Here is a 13868-nt window from a genome sequence, read left to right as displayed (position 1 = left end):
GAGGAGGAGAAAGTTGTTTGTTGTGAGGGTGCTGGAGGCCTGGAGCAGGCTGCCCAGAGAGGTTGTGGAGTCTTCTTCACTGGGGAGATTCCAACCCCCCCTGGGCATTGTGGTGCTGGGCATTGTGCTGTGGGTGCCCTGCTGGAGCAGGGGGTTGGACTGGGTGAGCTCCAGAGGTCCCTTCCAACCCCTCCCTGCTGTGATTAGTTAATGGCTCTCACTTCAATGCAGTCTCTATTAAATGCAGCTCTGCCTATGGATGTGCAACACCCTGCAGGTCCTTCTGGAAATTTTAGGTACAGAAGACAGGAAATGAAAGCTGTTGATGGCTTGAAGCTGCTGTGGGCTCCCAGGTACCTGTGTGCTGCTGGAGCAGGATGGCAACCTGCAAGATTTTCCTTTGAAGTGTCTAAAGCCCACAGACATCCATCACTCCACAGCACCTAACACAGAGATTGTTGCCATGGAAAACCTGCACCTGAATGTAGACTTCTATTAAACAACAGAAACTAACAGCTGAGGAGGCAATGTCTGCACAGAACCAGACCCTTTAGGTGCTTGGCATCCTCCCAGTCAATGCCTGTTTTAAAATGTATTAGTATGGTAATTGTCTGCAAGAAGCCTGTAAAACACACAGAGCAGAGCACAACAAAGGTTCAAGCTGTGAGACAATCTGGAGGAACTAACACCTAGCACTAAATATCAACCTGCTTAATTCAGACAGAACAGAGCCCAGTGGCCTCCAACACACCAAGAAGCAGGGAGCCAGAGGACAGCAGGAAGGGGCTGGTGGCTTCTCTGCACACTGCATTGCAAGATCCCATGGTGAGGAAGCATTCTGCACTTGTGGTGAGAATGAAGCCATGGAAGAGCATCCAGAGATTGCCTACCCTCCTCCTCCTTGTCTGAAGAGACTGAGAAGGCAGCTGAGCAATGCTCAGCCAGAGCTGAAGGAGCTGTGGGGGGCAAGAGGCTGGGGTCAGACTCTGCTGAGTGGTGCCCAGGGACAGCACAAGGGGCAGCAAGGGGCACAGAGTGGAGCCCAGGAGGTTGGATGTGAAGAGGAGGAGAAAGTTTGGTGTGAGGGTGCTGGAGGCCTGGAGCAGGCTGCCCAGAGAGGTTGTGGAGTGTCCTTGTGTGGAGAGCTTCCAACCCCCCCTGGGCACTGTGGTGCTGGGCAAGCTGCTGTGGGTGCCCTGCTGGAGCAGGGGTTGGCCTGGGTGAGCTCCAGAGGTCCTTTCCAAGCCCACCTTATTGGGGTTTGATCCCAAATGTAATCACCCCAGGTTACTTGATGTCTCTCTGCTAACTGGCACTGTTGTATCTTAACTGGGTAGCAGGGAACAAAAGGGTTAATAGAATGGAAGTCAGCAAAGTCATGTTACTAGAGGACATGTTTTGATTATTAGATGAGATTAAGATAAAGAGGCAGTCATTTCAGAAGTGTCTCTGCATTGTTTCATTAAGGCACAGAGTATTAAAGCACTCCCCCCAGACATGGTCTGAGAACATTGCTTTCATTTCTGCAAGTGGGATTCACTTTCTGTGGAGGGAGCTGTGACAACCTTGGCTCTTTGGGGAGCAATTCCCCTAGAACCAAGCAGGGGAAGCATCACAGCACCAAGGAGATTTGGTTCTTTGTACGACAGGTCTCAGAGGTGGCTTCTTCCCAAGTCAAAGTGTCTGTGTTAAAATAGTTCTCTAGTGCAACAAATCAGGCTAAAGAGGGCTGAAATGAGTAAAACTTTTATCAGTGGAGGCACTGCTTCAGCCACTCTCAACAGGAACCTAAATGCAGAGCATTAGCCAGGCAGGCCTAGGAGAAAATAGCAGGAGATTACTGCAAGGAAAATCAAAGGCTGGCTCTGTCGCTCCTGTGATCCCACTCCCTTTGAAGTTAATGGCTAAACTAATGCTGACCTCACCAGGAACATGCTTTACTCCAGGAAGATCTGTCAAGTGCAAGGACTCAGGATATTCTCTGCCAGGCGTGTGAAAAAAAATTGAACATAACCCCACCACCAATATGGATGAGGCACAACAACATGTGGCCCTCCAGAGCAGGCCAGCTCCCTCCCCACATGGTGACAGATGGGCAGAGAATCCTGGAACCCCAGCATGGTGGGCTTGGAAGGGACCTCTGGAGCTCACCCAGCCCAACCCCTGCTCCAGCAGGGCACCCACAGCAGCTTGCCCAGCACCACAATGCCCAGGGGGGGTTGGAAGCTCTCCACACAAGGACACTCCACAACCTCTCTGGGCAGCCTGCTCCAGGCCTCCAGCACCCTCACAACAAACAACTTTCTCCTCCTCTTCACATCCAACCTCCTGGGCTCCACTCTGTGCCCCTTGCTGCCCCTTGGCCTGGCCCTGGGCACCACTCAGCAGAGTCTGGCCCCAGCCTCTTGCCCCCCACAGCTCCTTCAGCTCTTGCTGAGCATTGCTCAGCTGCCCTCTGGGGCTGCTCTTCTGCAGGCTCTCAGCCCCAGGGCTCTCAGCCTTTGCTCCTGCCAGAGCTGCTCCAGGCCCCTCAGCAGCTCTGCAGCCTGCCCTGGACTCTCTCCAGCAGTTCTCTGTCTCTCCTGAACTGGGGAGCCCAGAACTGGAGCCAGCACTCCTGATGTGGCCTCACAAGGGCAGTGCTGAGAGGGAGGAGAACCTCTTTTAACCTGCTGCCTGCTCTTCATGCACCCCAGGAGACCATTTTCCTTCTTGGCCACGAGGGCACAGTGCTGGACTATTAGAACTTCCCTTTGCTCTACTGGCTTTTCACACAAATTCAGCAGGGCTGTCTGCACACATGCAGAGGGGGCCAGGAATGCTCCACTTCAGCTCTGCCCTCTTTCCCCACATAAATTCTGCTACAGCAGAGCAAAACCAGGGACTGCTCCCAAACTGCTAGAACCATTTGTAAGAGCTTCAGCTGAGCATTAAATCATCCTGATGGAGGGAAGCTCCCCACAGCCCAGGCAGGGCTAAGTGGCTACCATCAGCCTCCTGCTTTCAGCAGGCTCAGGCTGTGAAAGCTGCAGAGCTGCAAAGGGTTTGGGGGAATGGATAAATTTATCTTGTTTACACTTCGATCCAGGAGCTGTGGAACAATGAGGGAGACAGGAGGTACAGGAAACTGATTCATAACACATGTCAGGAAACATTTCTCATGCTCACTGATAGATCAGAACTGGAAGGGGGGGGCTAGGCACAAGGAAAGCAAAGCTGCTGCAGGCAGGGGTGAAAAGGTCACTCACAAAAGTGTTAGATTCACAGAGTAATAGAATGGTTTAGGTTGGAAGGGACCTCCAGGATCATCCAGTTCCAAGCCCCTGCCATGGGCAGGGACACCTCCCACCAGCACAGCTTGCTCAAGGCCTCATCCAGCCTGGCCTTCAACACCTCCAGGCAGGGCACAGCCACAGCCTCCCTGGGCAACCTGTGCCAGGCTCTGCCCAGCCTCACTGCAAAGAATTTCTTCCTCATCTCCACTCTCAATCTCCTCTCTCCCAGCTCAAAGCCATTGTTCCTCGTCCTGGCACTCCCAGCCCTTGTCCAAAGTCCCTCCCCAGCTCTCCTGGAGCCCTTCAGGTACTGGAAGGCTGCTCTAAGGTCTCCCTGGAACCTTTTCTTCTCCAGGCTGAACAGCCCCAACTCTCCCATCCTGTCCCCACAGGAAAGGTTCTCCAGCCCTCTGATGTCTTCATGGCCTCCTCTGGACCCTCTCCAGCAGTTCCATGTCCCTCTTGTGCTGGGGGCACCAGAACTGGATGCAGTGCTCCAGGTAGGGTCCCACCAGCCCAGAGCAGAGGGGCAGAATGTCTCTTCTGAGTTTAGTGCAGTGCTAGTGGTGTGCAACTGAGTGTAAGCCTGGACTGCTGCCTATGAATGGGAATTGCTCTGCAGCAAATGTAGAGTTAAAAAGATAATTAACTGGCTATTAAGCCTGCAAAGCCTTTTCTCTCTGTCTCGACTGTGCTTGTTTGTTGTGCTCTGAGTGACACATTTCCCTTTTCCAGTGGAGGCAACTGGAGGGGGGAGCAGGTAGACTGACAGACAGACCACAGCACAATAACCATCCCTGGCAAATCTGCAACACCCAGCACTGGGATGGGAATGGAAAGGTTTGAACCTTTAGGAGGCTTTTCTGTGCCTTCTCAGTTCAGCTCCCTCACCCCATCTCCCTGGTGCATGTCTGTAGGGTTTTGGGGTGGGGATATTTGATTTTAAAGGCAACCCTGTCCTGCAGAAAGCATAGACTCATAGAATCAATCAGGTTGGAAAAGACCTCAGAGATCATCAAGCCCAACCTGTCACCTCCTGACTACTAAACCATGACTCCAAGTGCCACATCCAGTCCCCTCTGTCCTCCTCCCCAGCAGATACCTGCTCCAACCTCCCTGCCAGGAGGTAGAAAGAGGAATCCTGGAATGGCTCAGGTTGGGAGGGACCTCAGAGAGAGAATCACAGAATGAACCAGGTTGGAAAAGACCTCAGAGATCATCAAGTCCAACCTATGACCCAACATCTAACACCTCCTGATAACTAAACCATGGCTCCAAGTGCCACATCCAATCCCCTCTTGAACAGCTCCAGGGATGGGGACTCCACCACCTCCCTGGGCAGCACATCCCAATGGCCAACAACTCTCTCTGTGAAGAACTTTCTGCTCACCTCCAGCCTAAACTTCCCCTGGCACAGCTTGAGACTGTGTCCTCTACAATTTCAAAGCAGTGAGAAGTAAGTAAATGATATCTCAATATCAAGAGAAGTTGTTGTATTCCAACAGAACTGTGCTCACTCAGAATAAATCACCACAGACACCAGGATTCAGCAGCATCCAGAAGCAGCCAAGGGCTTTACAGTGCCTCTTAGGACCAGAGGAACCCCCCACCCCCCCCAGCAGTCAAAGGCAGCACCGCTGCGCCAGCTCTGCCCCTGGGAAGCTGCTGAGCACAGGACCAAGCCTTACTTTGAGTGTGCTGTTCTTGGCTGTCAGCTGCTGCTCCAGCTGTGAGATCTGGCTGCTGGAGTTCTCCCGCAGCTTGGTGAGGCTGCCCTGGAGTCTCTGGACATCTTCTACCAGCTGGGCGATCTCCCTCTCCTTGGCAGCCAGCTCCACCTCCAGGCTGGACCGCGTGAGCACCTCGATGGCCTGCTCCTGGGGGGACACCCACAGTTAGACAGCACCAGCACCCAGCCAGACAGGGCTAGGCAACACAAACAGCAAAGGCAACCAGCCTGGATCCAGGCAGTTAGTATCCTAGTATCAGTCAGGGTTGGAAGGGACCACAAGGATCAGCTAGTTCCAACCCCCCTGCCATGGGCAGGGACACCCCACACTAGATCAGCCTGGGCTTAAACACCTCCAGGGCTGGGGCCTCAACCACCTCCCTGGACAACCCATTCCAGGGCTTCACCACTCTCATGGGGAAGAACTTCCTCCCCACCTCCAGCTTCATTCCATTCCCCCTAGTCCTATCACTACCTGAGATCCTGAGCAGTCCCTCCCCAGCCTTCTTGTAGCCCCCTTCAGATCCTGGAAGGCCACAATGAGGTCACCTCAGAGCCTTCTCCTCTCCAGCCTGCACAACCCCAACTCCCTCAGTCTGTCCTCACAGCAGAGCAGCTCCAGCCCTCTGCTCCTCCTTGTGGCCCTTCTCTGGACACTATATAATGTAAATTCACAGAATCATAGAATCACAGAACATTAGGGGTTGGAAGGGACCTCAAAAGATCATCTGGTCCAACCCTGCTGCCAGAGCAGGATCACCTAAAGTAGGTCACACAGGAACTCATCCAGGCAGATTTTGAATGTCTCCAGAGAAGCTGACTCCACAACCTCTCTGACCAGCTTATTCCAGTCACAGTGAAAAAGTTTTTCCTTATGTTCACATGGAACCTTCCAGCACATCCATAGGGGCTCTTGTAATAGGTTAAGAGCAAGCATGGCATTGGGGGACACAAACCAGCTCCTCCACCTGGCACTGGCTGTGTGACCTTTCGCAAGGGCTTCTAGGGGTAGGAAGAGAGGGAATGGATTGAAGCTTGAGGAGGGGAGGTTGAGACTGGAGAGGAGGAAGAAATTCTTGAGAGTGAGGGTGGGGAGACACTTGGCACAGGTTGCCCAGGGAGGCTGTGGATGTGTCTCCCTGACTGGAAGTGTTCAAGGGGAGGCCTTCTGGTGCTGAATATCTCCAGGGAGGAGGACATCCACAAGCTCCCTGGGCAACCTCAGGTTGCCCAGGGAGCTTGTGGATGTCCTCCTCCCTGGAAGTGTTGAAGGCCAGGCTGGATGAGGCCTTGAGCAACCTGGGCTGGTGGGATGTGTCCCTGTCCATGGCAGAGGGTTGGAACTGCATAAGCTTCAAGAATAGAATAGAATAGAATAGAATAGAATAGAATAGAATAGAATAGAATAGAATAGAATAGAATAGAAATGAACCAGGTGGGAAAATACCTCAGAGATCATCGAGTCCAACCTATCACCCAACACCATCTGATCAACTAAACCATGGCACCTAATGCCTCATCCAGTCTCTTCCTAAACACTTCCAGGGATGGGGACTCCACCACCTCCCTGGGCAGCACATCCCAATGGCCAATCTCTCTTAATGGGAAGAACTTCCTAACATCCAGCCTGAACCTCCCCTGGCGCAGCTTGAGACTGTGTCCTCTTGTTACAGTCCCTTCCAACCCGTTCTGTGAATCTGGAAGCAGACCAAGCTCAGCTCCCTGGTGAACTTAAGAGCATAAATGTCCTGGTTTCAGAAGGGCACTGGGAAGAGGCAGCCATGAAAGTCAAAGGATTCTGTTTGGCTCTATTTATTATTAACAGCCCCAGCGCTCTGACAGGGCTGGGAATCGGCGCTTACAAAATGCTAATCAGAGCAAATATTCGCAAGTAATGGAGCAGAATTCCTTAATCAGGAGTGGCAGAGCCCTGTGCCTTTGGCTCCTCATCTGCATTCTGCACCTTTCAGGCAAAACTTGGCACAGTTCGCCCCAAACTGCTGCTTCCGATCAGCTTTGCTCCTCGCATGAGAGTCGTGGGCTGCTCACATCGCTGCGGGCGACTGGGGCCTGTGCTCTGTGGGGATGAAGGCAGATGTGACAGCTGAGAGGGGAGCCCCTTCTGCCTCTGCTCTGTCTCCACGGGCAGGAACTCCCTTTCCTCAACCAGGCTCTTCCTCCTTCCAGTTTCCCATGGCTCCAACATCTATCCTGAAGTCTGAAGCTTCCTCACCAGACCAACTTTCCAGTGGGACAAGAGAGGGTAGATCTATGCAGGGAAGATCATACAGAGGGCGTCCTGGCCTGGAGCAGGAAGAGTGTGGCCAGCAGGAGCAGGGAAGTCATTGTGCCCTGTGCTCAGCACTGGTTAGGCCACACCTTGAGTCCTGTGTCCAGTTCTGGGCTCCTCAGTTCAAGAAGGACATCGAGACACTTGAACATGTCCAGAGAAGGGGAATGAGGCTGGGGAGAGGTCTGGAGCACAGCCCTGTGAGGAGAGGCTGAGGGAGCTGGGGTTGCTTAGCCTGCAGAAGAGGAGGCTCAGGGGAGACCTTCTTGTTCACTCCAGTTCCCTGAAGGGAGGTTGGAACCAGGTGGAGGTTGGTCTCTTCTGCCAGGCACCCAGCACCAGAACAAGAGGACACAGTCTCAAGCTGTGCCAGGGGAGGTTTAGGTCGGATGTTAGGAAGAACTTCTTCAAAGGGGGAATGATTTGCCATTTGACTGGGCTTCCCAGGGAGGTGGTGGAGTGGTGGAGTCACCATCACTGGAGGTGTTTAGGAGGAGCCTGGATAAGGGACTTGGTGCCATGGTTTAGTTGATGAGATGGTGTTGGGTGAGAGGTTGGACTGGATGATGTCGAAGGTCTTTTCCAACCTGATTAATTCTGTTCTGTTCTGTTCTGTTCTATTCTATTCTATTCCATTCCATTCTACAGACTATTCCATTCCATTCTATTCCATTCCATTCTATTCCATTCTATTCCATTCTATTCTATTCTATTCTATTCTATTCTATTCTATTCTATTCTATTCTATTCTATTCTATTCTATTCCATTCCATTCCATTCCATTCCATTCCATTCCATCCCATCCCATTCCATTCCATCCCATTCCATTCCACAGACTAATGGTACCATCTCCTTTCATAGAACCATAGAATCAACCAGGTTGGAAGAGACCTCCAAGATCATCCAGTCCAACCTATCACCCAACCCTATCCAATCAACTAGACCATGGCACGAAATGCCTCATCCAGTCTTTACTTGAAGAGCTCCAATGACAGCAACTCCACCACCTCCCTGGGCAGCCCATTCCAATGGGAAATCACTCTCTCTCTGGAGAACTTCCTCCTAATATCCAGCCTGAACCTCCCTGTCTCCTTCTGGGAAGAGATCAATAGCTATTATGCACTGGAGAACTTGGAACCTCTCTGCCATGAATCACAGGGGTCAGGAAGGGAACCTCCGGAGTCCATCCAGTCCAACCCCCCTGCCTGAGCAGGGTCACCCAGGGCAGGTCACACAGGAACACATCCAGGTGGGTTTGGAGTGTCTCCAGAGAGGGAGACTCCACAACCACCCTGGGCAGCCTTAAATTACAGAAGTTCCTCCTCATCTTTAGATAGCCCTTCCTACGCCCAAGTTTGTGCCCACTGCCCCTTGTCCTGCCACTGGGCACCGCTGAACAAAGCCTGGTCCCATCCTGGCACCCACCCTTGAAGTATTGATCAGCATTCATGAAACCCCCCCTCAGTCAGCTCTTCTCCAGCCTAAACAGCCCCAATTCTCTTAGCCTTCCCTTATCAGAGCTGTTCCAGGCCCCTCAGCATCTTTGTAGCCCTTTGCTGTGCCCTCCCCAGATCTGCACAAGGTTGGGCTGCCCCCTGCTCCCCAGATCTGCACAGGGTTGGGCTGCCCCCTGCTCCCCAGATCTGCACAGGGTTGGGCTGCCCCCTGCTCCCCAGATCTGCACAAGGTTGGGCTGCCCCCTGCTCCCCAGATCTGCACAGGGTTGGGCTGCCCCCTGCTCCCCAGATCTGCACAAGGTTGGGCTGCCCCCTGCTCCCCAGATCTGCACAGGGTTGGGCTGCCCCCTGCTCCCCAGATCTGCACAGGGTTGGGCTGCCCCCTGCTCCCCAGATCTGCAAAAGGATCAAAGATCCTTTTGCAGATCTGGGGAGCAGGAGGCAGCCCCTGGGGAGCAGGAGGCAGCCCCCTTATGAACACTCCACTAAAAGCCTAAACCATGTTCCACAAAGGTGAGTGGCTGCTCCTCAGCAGGTGTGGAGAGAGAGGACCAACAGCCAGGAGCATCACACCAACGATCCCTCCAGTGCCAGAGCTGCAAACTCAACCCCCAGACGCTGCCACCCTCACAGCTTGCTCCCCACTCCTGCTGCCACCCTGGCAGATTGCAGAGCCCACTGTGCTGCGAGGCACAGGCACAACAGAACACCTGCCTCAGAACACAGAGTGGAATGCAGAATTAACCAGGTTGGAAAAGACCTTTGAGAGCATCGAGCTCTCCTCCGCACTCCGCTGGCTTTTCAGTGCCTACCTCCCTTGCAAGCTGCAGGCAGGAGCAGCATTTAACCACACTCTCCTATTACACTGAATTATACTTTTGACTTGGAAGAGAGAGAGAGAGAGAGAGGGGAAAAAAAAAATAAGAAACCCCAGCCCACAACCACCCCTCTAATTTGCTTGCATGAAACATCACAAGTTGTATAATCATCTGCTGCTTGTGCCTATTGAGACTGGGACGTAGAGCCTGAAATAAGATAGATAATGATCATTTTCATCCTGCAGTAGTTGTCATATTAAATATAAATGAAGTGCAGAAGTGCTATTAAATACAAGAAAGACCTAATGTTAAAATAATGATAAGGCTAGGACAGGAGATAGGAAGCAGCAGGTAATTCAGAGCTACAAGTGAGAGTCAGGCTCTTCATTCGCTGCCTTGCAGCCTGCTTGCCTGCCTTTTGACTCCTCTGAGCAAATACTGGGCAGGATTAAGGGAGAACCAAAGAGATCTGGAGGATTTATGGCTTGTTACTGGCTCCCTGTAAATGTATTTGAAAGGCAACCATGTGCTCCTCTGCTGGGGCTTGCAGGAAAGAGCAGCGAGGGAAGGGGCAGGGTTTGTGGTGTTTGCTGAAGCTGCTGCTCAGGAGTAGGGCTGAATTTCACCTGCATGGCCTCTCAAGGACCCTGCCCACCCCAACCACTTTGTGATGCTGTGATTCAGTGATTCTGTAATTCAGAATGGGTTGGGTTGGAAGGGTTCATCCAGTGCCAACCCCCTGCCATGGGCAGGGACACCTCCCACCAGCACAGCTTGCTCAGGGCCTCATCCAGCCTGGCCCTGAACACCTCCAGGGAGGAGGACAACCACAAGCTCCCTGGGCAACCTCAGGTTGCCCAGGGAGCTTGTGGTTGTCCTCCTCCCTGCAGATGTTCAGCACCAGAAGGCCTCACCTTGAACACCTCCAGGCAGGGCACAGCCACAGCCTCCCTGGGCAACCTGTGCCAGTGCCTCCCCACCCTGGGAGAAGAATTTCTTCCTCATCTCTAGTTTCAATCTCTCCTCCTCAAGCTTCAGTCTATTCCCTCTCATCCTCATCCAGCCTGGTCTACTGGGAAGTGTCCGTGACCATGGCAAGGGGCTTGGAACCAGATGCTCTTTAAAGTCCCTTCCAACCTAAACCATTCTATGAATCTATGATTGCATATTTAATATGTAAATCCCCCCCTGGTTCTCCTTTGGCAAAGAGACATCAAAATAATATTTTGATTTGGGTAGGAGGAAAAATTTCTTTGCTGCAAGAGTGGTCAGGTGTTGGATGGAACAGGCTGCCCAGGGGGGTGGTGGAGACACCACCCCTGGAGGTGTTTAAAAGACAAGTAGATGTGGCACTCTGGGACAGGGTCTAGCAGTCATGGAGGTGCTGGGTAGAACAAACTTGATGACCTTAGAATCATAGCATCATTGAGGTTGGAAAAGACCTTTAAGATCATCAAGACCAACTGTAACCCAACCATCATGGCCATGAAACTACCTTGATGTGCCACATCCACACAACACCTCCAGGGATGGGGACTCCTCCCCCTCCCAGGGCAGCCTGTGCCAATCCCTGACCACGCTTGCAGCAAAGAAACTTCTCCTGATTTCCAACCTAACCCTCCCCTGGCATAATTTCAGGCCATTTCCTCTCATCACCTGACCCTAGGCAGAAGAGTCCAACCCCCACCTCACTGCAGACTCCTTCAAGGGAGCAGTGAGGCCTCCCCTCAGCCTCCTGTTCTGAAGACTAGAGAACCCTGGTTCCATCAGCTGCTCCTCGTATGCCATGCCCTACAAGCCCCTCACCAGCCTTGGGGCTCTTCTCTGGACACCTTCCAGGAACTTTGAGGTCTTTTCCACCCTTAATGATTCCAAGCTCTGTCTGCCCAGCTGCTGGCCTGGCTAACTGGTGGCCATGCTCTGTGCTGCATGCTCTGCACAGCAGAGCTGCTGCTGCCAACCTCCCCAGGCACCAGGGGCTCTTTAGCTGGAAACACACAGAGATGGCAACAAGCAGCCAAACTTTGAGGAGAACAGGATGACTTCTCAGTTTTCTAAGCTGCTTTTATTGGATTCACAGGTGTAGTGCTCTGGTTAGAGCTGGAATGATCAGAGAACCACAGAATGGGTTTGGGTTGGAAGGGACCTGAAAAATCATCCAGTTCCAACCCCATGCCATGGGCAGGGACACCTCCCACCAGCACAGGTTGCTCAAGGCCTCATCCAGCCTGGCCTTGGAACACCTCCAGGGATTGGACATCCACAGCCTCCCTGGGCATCCTGTGCCAGTGTCTCACTGTCAAGAATTTCTTCCTGGTCTCCAGTCTCCATCTCCCCTCTTCCAGCTCAGAGCCATCGCCCCTCATCCAGGAGTAAGATGCCCCAGAAATAGCCAGGCAGCAGGTCCCCACTAATGCAACCAGCTCTGGGCAAAACTGCTCCCCTTTGAAGCTCCCTGGCTCTGGGCTCTGCTGTGCCCTCCAGGCTGGCACATGCTGATGGCCCTCCAAGGGACTCTTTGTTACACCACTCTGCTGCCTTTATTTTTCCCCCTGCTGAGTGTTGTTAGCAAGGTGAAATACTTGAGAGGTGCTGCTGTCACCTGGGCCAGCAGCCCTGGAGGGCTATTGACCACCACGGCCAAGAGTGACCTCTGTCCTCCCCGTGCTCTTCTGCAGCCACCAACCCCCTCAGAGGGAACCCAGAGGAGCACCTTTGGAGTCCAGCTAAAATAGGGCTCCAAAGAGAGATCTTTCTAGCTGTGAGCACGAAGTGCAGGAGCCCTGCTGCAGGGGTGGCAGGAACCTGTAAGAGTCAGTAAATATTTCCTCTCACCACATCAGGAGCCTTCTGGATCTGCGTAGCGAGTTGGAGAGATTTGTTAGCTGAGGAGAGCTGCTCCCTTAAGGTCTCTGCCTCTCTCTGAGCCACCTCTGCCCTCTGAAGGAAATGAAAAGGGGTTGGGGTGGGGAGGGGTTGGGGAAGGAGGAGGAGGAAGGGGGGGGAAGAGAGAGAACATTCAGTTTAACAACTGACAATTATTACAAGAACATTCATCAATTCATGCCTGACTGCATATAATTGATTTTCCTAAACACTCAACCTAATAAATGTTGGGGGGGGGGGGGGGGAGGGAGGGAGGGAGAAAAAAAAAAAAGGCAATAATAAAAAAAAAAGGCAGAGAGAGAATGTGATGGATTTTTATTTTCACCAGTACAAGGAAGAAATAATTGAGCGATTATGACAGTAATTTAACGCCAGGAGCAAGGAATCCCCTGCTGATACTAATGCTGCAGCCCACTGCATTTCCCAGCCTGAATAAATACAAGTGGAAATGGAGGCTTTTGATTCAATTTCTTTCTCCTCTCACAGCACCAAAGCAGATTTTATTGCAAGGGTCCTCCTGGGAATCATTCTCACGGGTAAAAGCTGAATTAAAAGGGCTCTCCTGACCACTCTCTCCCCCCCCCACCCCCCCAGTACGCAGACAATGCCCTGGGCTGTCTTCCTCCAGGAGTTATTGCCCCCAAACATGAATTGGTCGATTCTGGGCTTTCAGCAGATCTCCTTATTCAGCAATATTTAACCCTGCAGTGTCCTGTTTGGCACAGCTCAGGTCCCAGCTGCTGGGGAGCTGCGCAGTAAGAACGGCTCAGGTTGGGAGGGACCTCAGAGATACCTGCTCCAACCTCCCTGCCAGCAGGTAGAAAGAGGAACCCTAGAATGGCTCAGGTTGGGAGAGACCTCAGAGATACCTGCTCCAACCTCCCTGCCAGCAGGTAGCAAGAGCAATCCTGGAATGGCTCAGGTTGGGAGGGACCTCAGAGATACCTGCTCCAACCTCCCTGCCAGCAGGTAGAAAGAGGAACCCTAGAATGGCTCAGGTTGGGAGAGACCTCAGAGATACCTGCTCCAACCTCCCTGCCAGCAGGTAGCAAGAGCAATCCTGGAATGGCTCAGGTTGGGAGAGACCTCAGAGATACCTGCTCCAACCTCCCTGCCAGCAGGTAGAAAGAGGAATCCTGGAATGGCTCAGGTTGGGAGGGACCTCAGAGAGAGAATCACAGAATCAACCAGGTTGGAAAAGACCTCAGAGGTCATCAAGTCCAACCTATGACCCAACATCTAACACCTCCTGATAACTAAACCATGGCTCCAAGTGCCACATCCAATCCCCTCTTGAACACCTCCAGGGATGGGGACTCCACCACCTCCCTGGGCAGCACATCCCAAGGGCCAATCTCTCTTGCTGGGAAGAACTTTCTCCTCCCCTCCAGCCTAAACCTCCCCTGGCACAGC

At 52.7% G+C, this 13868-nt stretch overlaps 1 protein-coding gene across 2 annotated transcripts in view; it reads right to left on the bottom strand.

Moving 5' to 3' along the window:
- Positions 1-13868, bottom strand: part of CUX1 (cut like homeobox 1) — a 380313-nt gene that overhangs the window by 104160 nt on the left and 262285 nt on the right. For both annotated transcript variants that reach the window (XM_054167076.1, XM_054167074.1), the window contains 2 exons: positions 12405-12509; positions 4964-5152 (listed from right to left, as the gene is read on the bottom strand). In XM_054167076.1, the coding sequence (XP_054023051.1) occupies positions 4964-5152; positions 12405-12509 (294 nt within the window). The remainder of the gene's footprint in view (positions 1-4963; positions 5153-12404; positions 12510-13868) is intronic.

The sequence above is a fragment of the Dryobates pubescens genome, chromosome 13, assembly GCF_014839835.1.
Source record: "Dryobates pubescens isolate bDryPub1 chromosome 13, bDryPub1.pri, whole genome shotgun sequence".
In the NCBI taxonomy this organism is placed as follows: Eukaryota; Metazoa; Chordata; class Aves; order Piciformes; family Picidae; genus Dryobates; species Dryobates pubescens.
The sequence above is the reverse complement of the archived record's forward strand: the minus strand, read 5'-3'. Positions and strand labels throughout refer to the sequence as shown.